We start from the raw sequence: 17483 nt of genomic DNA, 5'->3' as shown, positions 1-17483 counted from the left end.
AAACATTAGACAACCAGTGAACCAATATTTGTTTTTATTTTGTTTTGCATACAAAAACAACATGAGGACATTATACTAAGTATATGAATGTTACCAAAATACCCTTATTTTAAAAGGTAATTAATATTATTTTAAGAGTAATTTTTATCTTTTCATACTTTTATATAATTTTCAAAAAAACAATTGAAAACATAATTTGGGATCGAACATAAAACCAACAAATCTCTATAAAAAATTATTATCACTCCAGTAATAAGTGTATTATAAGATGTAATAAAAAAAATTACATAAATAAATGTGATACTTATCACATGTGTCAAATACTTATCTTTTTATAAATATTTTTTGAATAACCCAAAATTTTTCTCTAAAATATTTTAAACCGGTTTCACCTGAGCGTAACTGAGGTCACCCTAGAACTCCCGGTAGTTTTCACTTTCATTTCTACAATTTGATCGCCGTCGTGATTTGCCGCCCATTGACTGATTTTTTGAGGCTTAGCGCTCCGCCCCCAAGCGCTTGTATCTCGTCAAGTCTAAGGTTCTCAAATTTCCTTACAATATTTAATTAAATTAATATTGCATACTTACTGTTTGACAAAATGCTTGTTAAACAGATTATTTGGAGTATGCTTAATTAAAACTTCATTCCAATTAAGGATTGCCCAGATGGAAACATAATGTAAATTACTTGTCTTTGGATTTCTTCCTTTTCGTAGTCGCAGAGAATGAGGAGATTCCTTTTCTCTCAGACCAGTTGTTCCCTGTTGAGAAGACAAAGAAGACCGAAAGACATTCCCCACCGTTGGTTCCTATCATCCGCTTCCTTCTCTACTGCGGAATATGACGACGGCGACGCCTTTCAAAGCAGTCCTTCTAAAGTCAAGATCTTCGATCGCCACCTCAAACGCACACAGGTAGGTAGTATAGTATTTTTATTTTCATATTTTTATGAGTCTACTAATTGTTGATTGATCAATAAGTGATGATTGATTTTTGAGCGGCAGCGTGATCGAGCTGCATGGTTGCTTCGTCCCAATGATTCCTTCGTACATGCTGTAGCTGAGAATCTAGTAGATCGCTTGGAGGTTGTTATCTGATTTGCTTTGCTTACCATTTTATTTCACAAAGAAGTTTATTCTTGTTTTAGTGACACAATATTCTTGATCGGCCATGCTAGTTTCACTTCAGGAAATTGTGAAAAAGACGGTCAACTGGTTTGCTCTACCGTACCTATTCTTCGTGCTCATTTGCTTCAGTCTTCGGTTCTCTAGGACATAAATGTCTCATGCTTCTATTAAGTATTCAGTGGCACAAAATTTTGTACTGACTAGTGGTAGTTGGAATGATCTTAGCTTTTAGAAGGGACAACATTTTTTTAAGGCTGAAAGTTTTCCTTTGTAATTTGGGTACTTTATGTTTGTTTCTTTACCTTCTATCTTTATTTTGAAATTTATGTCTTTTTTTTAAAGAAAAAAGAATAAGAAATGCATAATTTACTTTTCCACTGAAAAATTATATTAGAATTGAGGATGCTTTTATTCCTTTTAATTAATTACCCTTTTCTTTTAGCAACTTCTAAAGAAACAATAAGAAGCATGTAGCAAAAGCAACAGTATAAGCAGAATAATAATAGTAATTGTAGAAATTAATTATGTATGTATTTTCAATTTTTAGGACTGCAAGAAAACATTTCCTACTGCATTATGTTTGGGAGGCTCGTTGCAAGCTGTGAGGCAAATGCTGCGGGGACGTGGTGAGTGTTAGTTATCAAGTTCCTCTCCTATCATTTATATTGCTATTTATGTCGTTTAACACTATAACTAGTCAGTGGCCTTTTCAAATTTTAGAGGAAAAATAGTTTAAATGATGGGATTTTTTCCAATGATAGAAATGTGGAAGATAAATGTGAGTGAAAATTTTCTTTTTATATGGTTGTGGTTAAAGTTGTTAAGAGTTAGTGTATGAAGTGATTGACGCTTTTGTTTTCAAATGAACTTGTATGGTTTCTGTGCCTGTTCTAGTACCTTTTTTTTTCCTGTTAGAGATATGTAACTAATTCTGATTCTTGTTATTTCTGTTTCTTTATGGAAAAGGCTTCCTTACCAATTAGATAAATGCTTTACAACACCCATTTGAAATCAATGAAAATATCAAGGATTTTGAGCAGATCAAAAGCCAATTTGCTAATAAAGTGTACAAAATTGTATGTGTTTGTAATCACAGTCTTACTGATTTAGGTTCTATTATATGAGATGGTTGTTGCTATGTTAAGGCAAAGGATATAACTTCTGCAGATTTCCATCCAAGAATGATTCTTATAATATGCTCAATTTTTGTTTATTTTGGGTGCTTATGGTTATACATGTGCATGTTTATTTCTTGGAGTTTATTTTTAAGCCCCTTTTGATTGTTGATTTTGCTACTTTGCAAGTAAAAAAGAAAAAAATAAAAAAGAAGAAAGGGATTTGGATACAAAAACAAGAAACATTTTATAAGAGTGTAAATTAAAAGCTTTATTTTAAAGGTAATAGAAGCTTCATTTATATTGCATCACATAATTGTGCCTGAATCAGAGCTATTGTTTGGAAATGTGCTCGATTTTAATGACATATAGTTTTTGCTTTTCAATTTTTACTCTTTTGCAAAATGTGAGGATGTACTAAGCTAGCAGCAAAAGCTCAAATAAAGGGAGCCTTGTTAAGTAAAGGCCAAAACAGCAAAAAGCTATCCTACTCTTATGAAAATTGTGTTTTTAGCACATTCTTACATTGATCAATTTGTTCTTCATATTTAACTTATGCTGCTGGTGTTACTTCTTTATATGCATTTGTTTCCTACTACCACATTCGTTTAGTATCTTTTGCATTTCTTTTACCTTATTTTCTCCCTCTAAGTTCAAATTAATCAAGAGAATTTCTTTTCTTAGATCCTGAGTTTTTGATTTTACACCACTTTTATATGTGTTATTTGATATCTAGAATGTCATTTTTGTATTCCCTTACAGCCTTACTGAATATTCAGTGGTTGATCAAACTTCCTCCTCATCCTTGCAAGTTGCAGTTATTTATTTAAAACTCATTTTAAGAATGATCTTCCTTATTTCTGAACTTCTGCAGAGATATGTTATTAATGTTGGTAAATATATAGTGGTGTTTGATTTATTTGAATGATTGAGTCAAAGATAGCCTCTGTAGTTAGTAACCATCATAAATCATAATGATTCTGAAATCTGCAGGTGCAATTCAAAAGTTTATTATGATGGATACCTCTTATGATATGTTAAAGCTGTGCAAAAGTTCTCAACTGGATTCCGGCAATGAGAATATTGAGACTTCATATGTGGTTGGTGATGAGGAGTTTCTGCCCATCAAAGAAAGGTACTCATGAAAACCTTACTTTATATGTTATCGTTGAAATTTTCTTTCAAATTCTAACTGATTGTATTTGTTGATGTAAAGTTCAGTAGATTTGGTAATCAGTTGCCTAGGGCTCCATTGGACAAATGATCTTCCAGGGGCCATGATACAGGTATGTATTTTATATTTTTCAGTGCATTAAGCATTAACATTGGCTGGAGCAGGCGATGCATGTTATGACTTATGGGTACACTATAAGCGAGTAGTGTGGTGCTTGAGATTTTAGTAATACGCTTGATTATTGTGCTTAAACTTGGAATGCTCACATACACATGCATATGTGTGTAGTCTATCCTTCTAGGAAATACTATCTTTTTCTTATATTCCCTTTGGACAAGTTTTGATTTCCATACTCTTAAAATATATCACAAAATAGTAAAATATCATTCTTGTTAATGTTTTTATGGCTGCAAGTAGTAAATATGCATCCAGTGTTAAACAGGAGTGTATATACTTTTGTGCAATGTTACCAGAGGTAAACCTTGGCTGCTAGCTGTTACTGTATAATAAGATCATCAATGGTTGATTGAAAGGTATAGAATCATTACTATGGGTAAAGATGTATTTTAGTCTAGGAGAGGAGTTATATAATTCATCATAAGGGCCTCAGTTATATAAGCCGGTTTTCTCTTGTTATAATTTATTTTAGTTCTGCTGGCACTGAAGAGCAGCTCCCTGCTTTCCCTGCCTCTCTTTGTTATATTGCTTTTATTGAGTTTCTAAATAAACCATACAATCAAATGCAAAATATTCAGGTTGCTTCTATATCCATGTGAATGACAATGATATTAATTGTATTTCTGACAGTGTAAACTGGCATTGAAGCCGGATGGCCTATTCTTAGCAGCTATTCTTGGAGGAGAGACCTTAAAGTTGTCTATACCCTTTCATTTTTTTCCTTTGCTGATTAACCTAGATTATACATTGTTGCATGTTGCCTTTCTGGCTCATGTTTGTATCTTGTATTTTTTAATAGGGAGCTGCGAATAGCTTGCACTGTAGCTCAAATGGAGCGTGAAGGAGGCATTAGTCCACGGGTATCACCTCTGGCACAGGCATGTGACCTATTTACATGTTTTCTCTCATTTCAGTTGTTCACATGGTGATAGTTTTGTGTTTCTCAATCTTTATACTAAAACTGATTCTGTGGGTAGATATGTGTGTTTTTTTATCATTCGTTCTTGTTCACTTTAGCAATTGCAATTCAACCATTGATTTCTGATGTTCATGCGTCTATTTGCATATCTATATATCTATACACATGCTATATATAAAATGGCTTAAAAGTGTTAAAACTTCTGAGGAGATATTACACAGAGAGAGACACTCAGGGACAATTTTTCTGCATCTTGCAATTTAATTAGGTTCTATGTAATTTAACCGTGTGAATCTCTCTGACTAGGCATTAAAAATGAGGCTAATTTGTTTTGCTTTTTTACTTTTACTGTTAATGGATCATCTTCTATCTCCAATTAGAACTGTTTTACTGTTAGCCTGTATAAAAAGCAAGGCTGAATCTCTTATTTGAGTTGTTGATCATGATATTGTAAAACTAAAGTTGATGGTCATGTTCATAAACTTAGAAAACAATAAAGAAAAACAAGCTATTAATGTTATTTTGCTTTTGGGCTGGGGTGGTTAAGAAAAAGTCGGTGTGAAAAAAAGTATCGGTAATAATGGTGCAAAAGTAACACTTGCAGCATCCTTTATAGTAAATGTGAGGGAAAGCTAGCTCCCTACTGCAAATTTCGGTTTGGCTTTTCCGTTGTGATCTAAATTCAGATAGAGAATTGATTAAGCTTGTTTTGAGTTAAATAATCATAATTCAATTGCATAATGATGTCCTAATGCACCTGTTGAATATGAAAAATAAAGCCCTCATAACATTTCTTTTTTCTTTTTTTAAATAAAAAGAAAAAACATTGTCTATTACCTTGGTGTTAAATAACAGTTTAGCTTTTGTCTTCAGGTCAGGGATGCTGGCAACCTTTTGACCAGGGCTGGTTTTGCACTTCCTGGTGTTGATGTTGATGAATACGTGGTTAGATACAAGAGTGGTAAGATTCCCTCTTAAAGTTTTTCAGTTTTGAATGTGGACATGTACAGTTGTAATAGCTGTCTGATAAGGTGGAATATATCAAATTTAAAATGTTTCCAACTACGGGCTTATAAAATGTCTGGGTGAAATTTCATGTTCATTAAGTACAACTTATTTCCAGGATTGCTTTAAACTGGTAGAGATGTATAATAGAGCGAGATCAAATTGTTGAATTATTTGTAAAAGGGAATGCTAAGTTTTTATTGTTGAAGGTTCTTTAAAACGCTTATCACAAAGTTCTTATGAAATGTCTTCCACATTTATTTGTGGATTGTAACATAACAGATTAAGAAACAAAAACAAATGAGATTTGACGCTGCAAGCAACATGCTTAGTTTCCTATTAGTGATATGCTGTATTTCTAGCAGCCAAAGTGCTTCTAGCTGTAATAATTCACCATTATCAGGACTACAGTCATAGGAAATGTGTATCAAGATGATTTCTAATGCAGCTGAGTATTTCATAGACACTAATGTGCCTTACCCTGTATAGGTTGTCTTTGATGATTAATTGGCCTGCTATTCTTGACATTGTTAATTTGTGAACGTTATTTTTCAATATGAATTAAACAATGTTTCTCTTTCATGCAGCCTTGGATCTAATTGAACATCTGCGAGCAATGGGTGAAACTAATGCGCTTCTGCAAAGGACCAATGTAAGACATCTTTTAGACAATGATGTTCAAATCAAGAAATCTAGGTGATGTTCAAACAAGGAATCAGCTAAGCTAACCTTAACCCTTGCTATATTTTGTTTACTCTATCTTGAAACCAGATCCTGAAGAGGGAAACAGCTCTAGCAACCGCAGCCATCTATGATTCAATGTTTGCAGCCAAAGATGGCACCATCCCTGCAACTTTCCAGGTCAGTGCATTAATATCCATTCCAAGAGCTGTAATTTGGAAGAAGAGAATATGCATACCATCAATCTTTTGTTCTCTAATTTAGCGATTTGGAATCTATGATCTAACTTCACTCTAATTATTCCCCATTTTCTACTTCTACATTATTGTTTGTAAATTGACTGAAAGTGGAAGAGCTAACTCAGCAATCTAACCATATGAGGAACTTAATAAAACAACCAGTCCAGTAGGCCTCTCTCCTTTTTTGGTAGAAATGAGGGCGAGGTCCCTAAGAGTAATATGTTAACCTAGGAGACTAACACCTACCACATCAGCTACTAATATGGACTGCAAGTTTGTAATACTTCAGGGCATTATGCAGGATGCAGACTCCATTTTGTTGCAATAAGCTATTCTTGGAAAATGAATCAGCTATGGTTTTCTTCTTCTTAGAATATGATCTGTTTTCTCTCCTTCACTATTATTCTTGGTTTTGAAATTCTCTGTTTCATTGACGTGGCTTGTAATCGTCATTGGCAACAGATTTTGTTTACCTTTTTTTCTCTGTTCTGCCTGTCTCTTTAACTGTTTCTTCCTTAATCCACCGAGATAGTGATGGATAATTCCTATCACCCCTGGGGGGCTATGTGGGAAGCGATCGAAAGTTTAATAACTCGAGTCGAGTCGAGTTGAGTCCAATCCAATCTCCCCTGCAGGGGCTTGGAGGGGGTAGGAGGTGAAATGGTCTGATAAAGAAAGCTTTAATGACTAGATTAACTTATCAGCATCTAAATGCGGGAGTTGAAGTTGAGAAAGTCTCTATTCCATCCCACCACCTCTCGTAGGGCTGGAGCAGCTTATATGTTTGACCTTTGCTTTAGCCTCGTCTAGGTTAATCGCAAAACTACTAACCCCATTCTTTGCTCTATGGCACGGGCATGAATTGATCACCTCAGCACATGTAAACATGGTTGAGACCCATTCAGTGAAAGATCACAACCTTGCACTTTGTAGTCAACACTTAAGGAAGGTGAGATTTTTTGTGCACTTTTCTGGCATTTTCCGCACCACTTAATAAGTTTCTTCAAATCGAAGGTCTGACTTGAGTCTTGGAATGAAATGATTAAATAATCATCAAGTTATGGTTTTTGACCTTATCATTTATTTGTCTTGTAGGTAATATACATGACAGGTTGGAGAGAACATCCTTCTCAACAGAAGTCCAAAAGGAGGGGTTCTGCCACAATATCATTTAAGGACATACAAAAGCAATTCGGAAATGGGAGTTAATCTCTATGTTTGTGTGGCAGTGTTCGTCTATTTATGCAAAGAATATGTAAAATACTAAAATCTGAGAGCTGAGAATAGCATAGACGTGTCAGGTAACAGAGAAGAAGGTTTAGAGATGATGCGAATAAACTCCGTTGTAATTGCCATCATTCACTTCTATTTGTAAGCTTTAGGTAGGAAGTTGATGGTTAAAATAAGAAACTGGGAATGGACGTGTTAAAAAAAGTGGGAAGTAAAATTAAGAGTTGACGAACGTCTACGTAATAAACGGTTAAGCATACACAATCAATACTTTTATTTTATTATTTTTTTAATCCACTCTATAGTAATTGTCTCATATATGCTTCGATCTACGCACCCAGCAGGGTTTTGAAATTTACACCATATTATATCTCCACCAACTTAAGACGTGGTAGTATGGTATGCCACGCCACTTGAAAAGTGACGTCCATCCGTTACAAATCGGGTGTTCATCAAAAACTCTTTCCCAATTTGACTATCTGATCAAATAAGATATAGCCGTTCAAAGAAGTTAGCCGTTTGCTTTTCTGCCGCTATTCGCTCTTTCTGTGATCTTTTGTTAATGCGATTCTTTAGGCCATTGAATCTCACGTGGACTCAATTATTCTGTATCACAATTGTGAGGGAATGATAATGCGTCTCATTATAGACATTTGTTTCACGCATTTAATATTTCTACATTTAACGGATTTACTATAGCTAAATAATTTATTTTTATTTTCGAACTTCATTTAATTCGAAAACTATAAATTTATTTTTAGGTCATTTTTATTTTCAAATGTTTTTCACTTCTCTAACATTTCTATTTTTATCCATTTCTGTTCATTGAATTATGTAATTCATTTCTGGTTTCAACGAGCTAGTAAAGGGTCCAGTTGAACATATGCGATTAGGGCTCAAATGATTTATAATTAAGTTCCAACTTTTCGCCTATTAATTATAAACTCATTTAGTCATGAAGTCATTCCACTATAGTATCATAACTGAGCTCTCCCTAATGGCATACTACTACGAAAGCATCTCAATCAATGCTCATCCAATGACTTTGTCATAAGTGTGTTACCGTCATAGTGTGGCACCCCAAACCCGATCGGGATAGTCTGGCTGGGATCCTAAACATCACATTAGTCATCGAGGTGACTCAAACCACATCGTGATATTTGCAGACACAAATAATTTTTTTTCTATTTATTTGACCTACAAAGAAAATCATTGACATGCAATTAAATCATACATAATCATGAATAAGAAAACAAACCTAGTTACATGCTTTAACTAACACAAATCGTTCAAATTGTAGCCAGGGGAAAAATCATCATTTCACATCCAATATATGAACACACTCATATAACAATGATTTAAAAATACATTTTAATTCCAAAATCCTTTTAGAACCATTGTTGAAAGAATCAGCTTAGTCCAATTAAGCATTCTCAGTTAATTTTGAATACAAGAGTTTTAGGGACTAAATTGAAAGTGACAAAATATCGAAAATAACCACATTACAAAATTATCTTTGGATTTACGAAAATAGACATCTAAATATCAAGTAAGTATGTTTTCAAAGAATTTTATAGCATTTTGGACACCAATTACATCACTTAAACATTAGGACTAAGTTGCAAAGTTAGAAAATCAACCCATGAACGGATAGTGTATCACGCCCCGGCGATACGATTCACCACAGCGCAGTGTGATCTGGAGGAGGCCTCTCGTCACGACGATGCGAAAAAGGGCATCCCGATGTTGATCCTCGTCGCAACCACATCCAAACGTCATCGCGACGTTGCCTGCAATTTCTATAGAATCAGCCTAATAACCTGCAATTTCTAACTTTGGTCACTCCCAAACATACCATTTCCTGCATTTTAACCTATTTCATATTTCTAACAAGTCATATTCCCCACAACTCACATTTAGAACATGCTCTAACATACCATAACTCACAAAAACATATTTTGACACTTTAAGTAAATGTTTATGCCAGCATATACACTCTTAACTTAAGTAAATCAATCACACAACATACACATATCAGCATACCATAATTTCCTAAGGCTCCCACATATTCAAATTAAGTCATTTGTTTATTTTTTGACATGCCAAAATTTCCAGAATTCTATTTTAGTTTTTTTAGCACTTTTTAACCATATTCCATGCCTTTTTAACACTTGAACTCCGATTAGACATAACATGCATCATCAACAATATTCTCAAGCACCCGAAAACTACAAATCAATGTTCAAAGTCCTTATTAACAATCCAAAGCCTAGTCCCACATGACAACCCACATTGCATTTATTCAAAGAGTTCAAAATCGTTATAACATACTCAAATGTTATGCCTTGTAAGGATCACCTCTCTTGCCCACTTTATACTCCTTGTAATAGTACTTTTCTACAAGGTAAATGAAAAACAAGGGTGAGTTTAACCAAACTCAGTGAATGTTCAAAAGCACTACAATGCAAACACGAAATCAAAGGTTAAGCAAAAGCATGCTAAAAGCAAACTAATAAACACTTTCTCACCATGTCAAATCATCATTCCCATGATCCATTTTGCCCACATAAGAAGGTTAAACATTTTTGCATTATACTTACATAAGACACCAAAGAAACATCATGATTTTGCTCTTACACAAGATATTCAAGGCATAATTCAAACATTTCAATTTTGATATATTGGCTCCTTACGACTATGAAACATATGTACATAAGCACATTTCATTACATTAGATGAACGAATCTCCAACACACCAATGACTCCAAGAGTTTATCATGTCCCAAAAAAATGAAGCGTTAAGCCAACACACCAACCATGTCTATATGAATGGAGCTTAGCTAAATATTCCCTTTTTTGTCTAACATGTCCCGAGCCTCAATGCCTATATACAAAGGACATGTGTGAGTACTCAAATCCTATGGCATGCCACTATATCCAATGGTTTCAAAAATATCACAAGGCCAACATATCCACTTTTTCGCCTGTTTAGTTACTGTGTTACGCACATTTTTTCTATTCATATTCATCATAAGCACAAACAATAATTTCCACATAGCATGCTTGTCATATTCACATTTGATCCACTTACAAGTGCTAACACAATGCTTAATAAGCCAAACCATATTAAATCACATATATGTGCATAAAACCAGTAATTCCCATATCATATACCAACAAAATCACATATTACTTGTTGCATTAACACATCATATTACACAACATCACATAGGTACTAGTTTGCATAATGAGGCAAAATGAGTAAGAAAGCTTACACATGAAACTTAGGATAGGTGTTGAGGATAACCTAAGCTCCCAATTAACTCAATGAATCATGTGTACAAGCAACGACTCCAAAACACTCACCAAATCAGCTTTCGCTTGCACGCCAATAGCTTAAACGAGCTTCACCTTACCATTCACCTTACTTATAGAGGGCTACGATGGATCCGAAACTTCACATATACATTACACACAATACAATATGATCCTTAATAGGCATAAACACATCAGAATCTCAACAAAAATACAAATCCACACTACCCTCTCATAAGCTGAAAATTTAATTAGTTTAGTCAAAATCTTCGATTTCTTAACTATATCTTGTTTCCCTTACTTAAACCTGATTCTAATAATCTCCTTAATCATTTTAGGATGAAGCTAAACTACTTAGAACACTTAAGAACTCATAATTAAGTTTTCAGAAAAATCACCTGAGAACACCTTGAATGAACAAGAAAAATCATCAAATCCTTGAAATCTCGTAATGATCTATTAAAATAAGATTAGAAACCTTTTAATCTCATTAAAATATGATGGAAATCATTTAGAAACTGAATTTTAGATTGGAAATATGAATTTCACCCTTTTAGAGCTTAATTTCGACATATTTCTTTAGATCTTTAAAAATCTTGTTTTAAAGGATCAAATCTTGATTTGAAAATGCAAAATGCATAAAAATAGAATCTCACCTTGTTTGGAGAAGTAAAACGATTTAGAGCTTGAATTTCTTAAAATCCTTTAAAAATGAATAAGGAAATTGATGAATATTTTAATAGTTTTCTAGAAAATTGAGAGGAAATTGAGTGTTTGGGAGAAAAGAAAATCAGGGTTGTTAGTTTGTTTTGAGAGAAAAATGTGTAGATTTTGTTTGGCAAAAATTTCAAATGAAGAGGAATAAGGAGGGAAGGGACATGAATGGGGGGTTTTAAAGCTACAGGGGAAGAACTAATTTTTAAAACAAATGTATAATTGCTTTTGGGCAGCTCTTAAGTTTGACCCTTTTAAAAACCAGTCCTCTTTTCTAATTAAAAGTCTTTTTCTCGATTCCCTTTAAAATCTATTTTATTTTTAAAAAAACCATTTTAAGGAAAATAATTTCCAGACACTTAATTCCAATTTCCCGAACCTAACTTTAGGCTCTATTTTCGCAAATCCTCTTGAGATCCAAATCGAATACCTGGTCCACTAACTCGAATCTACTAGACCAAGTTTTGGGATGTGACAATTCTCTTCCTCCAAAAAGAATTTCGTACTCTAAATTTTCTTGAGTCAAACAAATAAGGATACTAATGTCTCATTACACCCTTGGCTTCCCAAGTAGCATTGTTCATGTTGTGGTTACTCCAGAAAACCTTAACCAACTAAACTCTTTTATCACGCAACACTTTCTCCTCTCGAGACAAAATCTCAATCGACTCCTCCTCATTCATAAGATCAGGTTGAACCTAGATCTCCTCAACTAACATTATATGCAATGGGTCAGATCGATACTTCTGCAACATGGACACATGAAACACATCATGAATACACTCAAGTTTTGATAGGACCTTGACTCGATAGGCCACCAGTCCAGTCCTCTCAACAACCTCATAAGGTTCAATAAATCTTAGACTCAACTTACCCTTCAATCCAAATCTTAGAACCTTCTTCCAAGGCCAAAATTTTAAAAACACTCTATCTCTGACTTGAAACTCTATATCACGGCGTTTCAAATATGTATAAGACTTCTACCTATCTGAGGTGGCCTTCAATCTCTCACAGATCAACTTCATATTTTCCTTAATCTCCCGAATTAGATTCGACCTAACAATCGGCTTTTCATGTAGCTCAAACCAACACAAGGGAGTTCTACATTTCCTACCATACAACACATCAAATGATGCCATCTAGATACTCATCTGGGAATTGTTGTTGTAGGCAAATTTTACTAAAGGTAGATATCATTCCCAACTTCAACTAAACTAAAGAATGCAACTGCGTAGCATATCCTCAAGAATCTGAATCACCCTTTTCGACTAGCCGTCCGTCTGAGGAGTATAAGTCGTACTAAAATTAAGCTTCCTACAAACTCATCCAAAACCTAGAACTAAACGCAGATCTCTATCTAAAATGATGGAGATCGAAACACCATAGAAAGCATGATCTCTACCATGTACAGCTCTGCCAACCTTTGTAATGAATAATTACTACACACCGCTAGAAAATACACACTTTTCGAAAATTGCTCAACAATCACTCATATTAAATCTTTCTTTTTTGGGATCAAAGGCAAACCCCAAACAAAGTCTACAGTGATTCTCTCCCACTTCCATTCTGAAATCTTTATCGGCTAGAGCAACCTTGAAGGATACTAATGTTCTGCTTTGAGCTTTTAGCAAACTAGGCACCTAGACACAAAACTCGTAACATCTCATTTCAGTCCAGACCACTAATACATTTCTCGGAGATCACGATACATCTTATTACTACTGGGATACATAACATACGGGCTACTATGCGCTTCGGTGAGAATCGCATGCCTTAAGTTCACATCACTAGACATACAAAGTCTCTCTTAGAAACTCAATATACCATCTGCATTAAGATCAAAATCTCCACTTCCACATTTCTCAACCTGACGAATCTTCTTTACCAAACTCTTATCTACGAACTGCTTCTCCTTAATATACTATGACAAAGTCGACTTCACCTGAAGTTCAGCCTGTTGCAAAAATTTCAATTTGGAAATAGTTTTCTTGCACAGCGAAAAATTAAAATTTTGAAAATCGACTTGATTTGTGATATTTATAGCAATAAACCTTAATTGAATATGTACATGTGTTTTTGAATAAGTGGATCTTTGAAGCTTTCCAGCTTTCAACCAAACTATCCTCTTCGCTATTTCCATACCACGAACTGCTTCGAGTGTGGGCTCGAACCAATTGAACCCAAACACAAAACTAGAAAAAGAATTTCTTTTAGAGGTGAAAACAAAAATTCTCTCTGCTTAGTAGAAACCGGTAAAATTATTATTTTGGAAAAATATATTTAAAAGTTGAGAATAAATTCTCTCTAACTTTCGGTAGTATAACAATATCTCAGGAGATGTGTAAATAGCTCTACCAATGCCATCTATTTATGGGAAGAGAAGGTAGAACCTTTTTATTTTAAATAGAATAACAACATACTACTTAGAGTAGGAGAGGGGTGAATGTCCCACCCTTGTAATTTTACTAGGTTTGTCGCTCCCTTCATGTTATACAAGGTGTTTTAGGCCTTTCTCACATCGAGTCCAATTACAAGTACTCTTGGGTCCTTTTTCTGGCCCAATACTCTATAATGTGATCCAACCCGATTCAGTTTTTCTATTTCCCAAAATAAACTTTAATATTTACATATTAAATAATTTTCTCATCCTAATTTTACCCTAGTAAAATTTTGATGATTTTACCCTTAGTAAAAATTTGACGATTTTACTCCCGGTAAAATTTCAAGAAAATTCGTTCAATATGTCACAACTCAACATGTTCACTATAACCGAATGATTTATTTTCGAGCTTCAAAACAATCCAAAAACATAAACTCATTCTTCCACAATTTTTTAACTAATCCTATATAGGATTGCAAGTTTCCATTTCCATGTCCATTTTCGGAAACCTACATTCATTTCCAAATGATTCCATTTCTCCATTTCAGAGAAAGCCATAATCATTCCTAAATGTTTCCCATTTCTCTTTTTTATTCATTTCGTTCATTTTTATTCAAACACGCAATTCATTTCTAGGTTCAACGAGATAGCGGAGAGACCGATTGGACATATGTAGTTGAGGCTCAAATGATTTATAATTAAGTTCCAGCTTTTAGCATATTAATTATAAAAACATTTAGTCATGAAATCATTCCACTATAGTATCATGAGTGAGCTCTCCCCAATGACATACCATTACGAAAGTAACTACTCAATACTCATCCAATGACCTTGTCATAAGTGTGTTACCCTCATAGAATATCCTTGATCTTTTTTAGATAATATTCACTTTCCGAATATGATTCTATTTTATCTCATGGTAATCATTACATCTTCCTTCATGAAAAGTCAATCACTATCAAATAGTGATCAAGTCATCCATCACAAAGATGGACAACTCGTGACCACGTTTACTTTTTATCAACCATGTAATGTCAATGAGAGGATATCATTTACCCATGTTTTGGGCTATGAATTCCACTACTGTGAATGACTTTACATACTACAGATGTCGTACGTCCAACACACTAGCTTTCAATTCCTTATCTATTTGAACTTAAGCTTTCAATTACATTAAAGCGTACGAGGCACACATACATAGTCCGTCATCCACTTAGGATTTAGGTATGTCACACTATGAACATCACAAGTGAATAAATTCATAAACAGATTCAGGATCTATTTTTCTTGGGTACCATCTGATGTATTGTTAGTCCAGTCAGTCACATCTATTTCTCTATCTTCTAGGAGCCTCAGCTCTGATTCCCAAGACAAGGCATCTCCCCAATTGGACTTGATAGACGACATATTAGTATTTCAATTGGTTTGGTCATTTCCGATTAGACTAAGGACATGTTTAGGTTCATCTACTAATACAAACTATAATTCGGTACTACGATCTGACTGCATAATACTGTTTCGTATTAGTTAAACATTAGATAACTGATGAGCAACATTTGCTTCCGTTTTTCTTTGCATGCAAAAACCATGTGAGGAAAATAATATAAATTATATTAATGTAATAAATGAATTTGTTTTATTAACCAATCTGTTTAAAAAATTACAAGTGTCTATTAATGAAAATACTACACTTAGGGCACCAGATCCAACACAGCCAACAACCCACCATCTCTGGTCACACTCAAACATACAAACGTAGCTCACAACTCAATCATCGATTTCCTACTCAAAGCATCAGCGACTACATTCACCTTACTAGGATGATGCTCAGTCACAAAATCATAGTGCTTCAATAGTTCAATCTATTGTATTTGTCTTAAATTTAACTCTTTCTAAGTGAGAAGATACTTAAGACTCTTATGATACATGTAGATAGCATATCTCTCACCGTACAAGTAATGACATCAAATCTTAAGTGAAAATATCACCACAACTAATTCCAAATCATGGGTCAGATAATTACATTTATGTGGTTGCAATTGTCTTGAGGCATATGTAACGGGATTTTTGTGCAAGTGTACATAGTCATTCAAGTAATAAGTAAGTAAAATAAGTTATTGTCTGCACAGGGACTGTGTGTGTTAATCGATTATTTGAAAAATTAAAAATTCACAATTTGGTATAAAAACACAATAATTTGAGTGATGATGATTTAACTAGATTAATTTAACTAGATGCAAAATTGATCCCTAATGCAATTTTAAACTAAATATGCAAAATTAGCTAAATGTATGAATGAATTTTAGTAACAGAAACAAAACTTCAACAATCAATAACATGTATAGGCTAGGATAATTACATTAATAAACTTAATTTATTTTCATCATGCTTAACAGTGTTCGAAAAACATTCCATGACAACTCAATCTTTCATGAGTTTAGAAACCAAATTAAGTCCTTTCGGATCTTTTACTTAGTGAAACATGCATTTTACTAATCATATTAAACTAAGGGTTTTTTAGTATTTATGAGAGGTAATAGGGACAATTAAGTTTGAAATAATTTAATCACATAAACCTAAAAACTATGAAAGACAATAGAGCTAACTAAAGATATTATGAACCTCTAATTTAGTCGGGTTTAATGGTCTAAATTGAGCATGGTAATTTTCAATTATGTGTCTACTAGTCGTTGTCTGGTTAGGATCGTTCAGCTAATCTGAATGCATCCAATCACGTATGAGTGAAATACATCTTGATTTTAATTGAAAACATGATCGACTGAGGCACAAAAACGTTAAACATGAATCAAACAAATATTATTGAATTAACATAATCATTCTAGCTAAACAAAATTAAGCTATCATTGTTCATTGCAAGATCAACAAACACTTAGCAAACATGTTTAAATTAAACAACAAGGAGGAAAGAGTAAATTTTAATTCAATTCAGCAGCCTTTCAGATATTTCTGACTGAGGTGTTTCTCCGATCTGCCCATTGCTCTTTTGCTAAGGGTTTCTCAAGCTGGCCGACCAAGAGATGTTCTTGTTAAGGCTTTTGTTGGCTAAAGAATGGAAGGAAAAATGGAGTGGCTAGGGATGGGGAAAAAGGAAACGGAAATGGAATGAGGAAAAGAATATAGAATGAGAGATGTGTTATGAATGAATGGATGAAGAATGAGGGATGAGTAGTGTGATATTTATAGTTGAAGGTGAGGGTGAAGTTTACTAAAAATAGACTTTAAAATCCCTCAATCTTCTCCATTGCATGGCTGGCCACAAATTGTGGAAAGGGAGGTGGTTTGGTTGATTATTTTTGTTAGAGTTGTGTGACCCAAATTCTAAGAGACTGTTTGTAAGTCAAGTTAAACAAAATATATCTTCTTTCTAGAAAATTTAGTATTTAT

The 17483-nt window shown here is 33.9% G+C and overlaps 1 protein-coding gene across 1 annotated transcript; it reads left to right on the top strand.

The window, feature by feature from the left end:
- Positions 1–364: 364 nt before the first annotated feature.
- Positions 365–7987, top strand: LOC105783452 (putative methyltransferase At1g22800, mitochondrial). The gene is made up of 12 exons (XM_012608923.2): positions 365–540; positions 719–916; positions 1007–1087; positions 1677–1755; positions 3238–3379; positions 3461–3530; positions 4226–4290; positions 4395–4473; positions 5388–5475; positions 6107–6171; positions 6291–6380; positions 7535–7987. The coding sequence occupies exons 2-12, from the start codon at positions 728–730 to the stop codon at positions 7646–7648; spliced, it is 1062 nt and encodes a 353-aa protein (XP_012464377.1). The 5' UTR covers positions 365–540; positions 719–727; the 3' UTR covers positions 7649–7987.
- Positions 7988–17483: the final 9496 nt, after the last annotated feature.

This window comes from Gossypium raimondii, chromosome 13, assembly GCF_025698545.1.
Source record: "Gossypium raimondii isolate GPD5lz chromosome 13, ASM2569854v1, whole genome shotgun sequence".
NCBI lineage: Eukaryota > Viridiplantae > Streptophyta > Magnoliopsida > Malvales > Malvaceae > Gossypium > Gossypium raimondii.
The sequence above is the reverse complement of the archived record's forward strand: the minus strand, read 5'-3'. Positions and strand labels throughout refer to the sequence as shown.

What these genes read in the sequence shown, in the direction of transcription:
- LOC105783452 (XM_012608923.2), top strand. Translation starts at nt 728, where the DNA reads ATGAGGAGATTCCTTTTCTCTCAGACCAGTTGTTCCCTGTTGAGAAGA. An exon ending in GCAAATGCTGCGGGGACGTG is followed by an intron (nt 1,756 to 3,237) that starts GTGAGTGTTAGT and finishes TGAAATCTGCAG; the next exon opens with GTGCAATTCAAAAGTTTATT. An exon ending in GGGTATCACCTCTGGCACAG is followed by an intron (nt 4,474 to 5,387) that starts GCATGTGACCTA and finishes TTTTGTCTTCAG; the next exon opens with GTCAGGGATGCTGGCAACCT.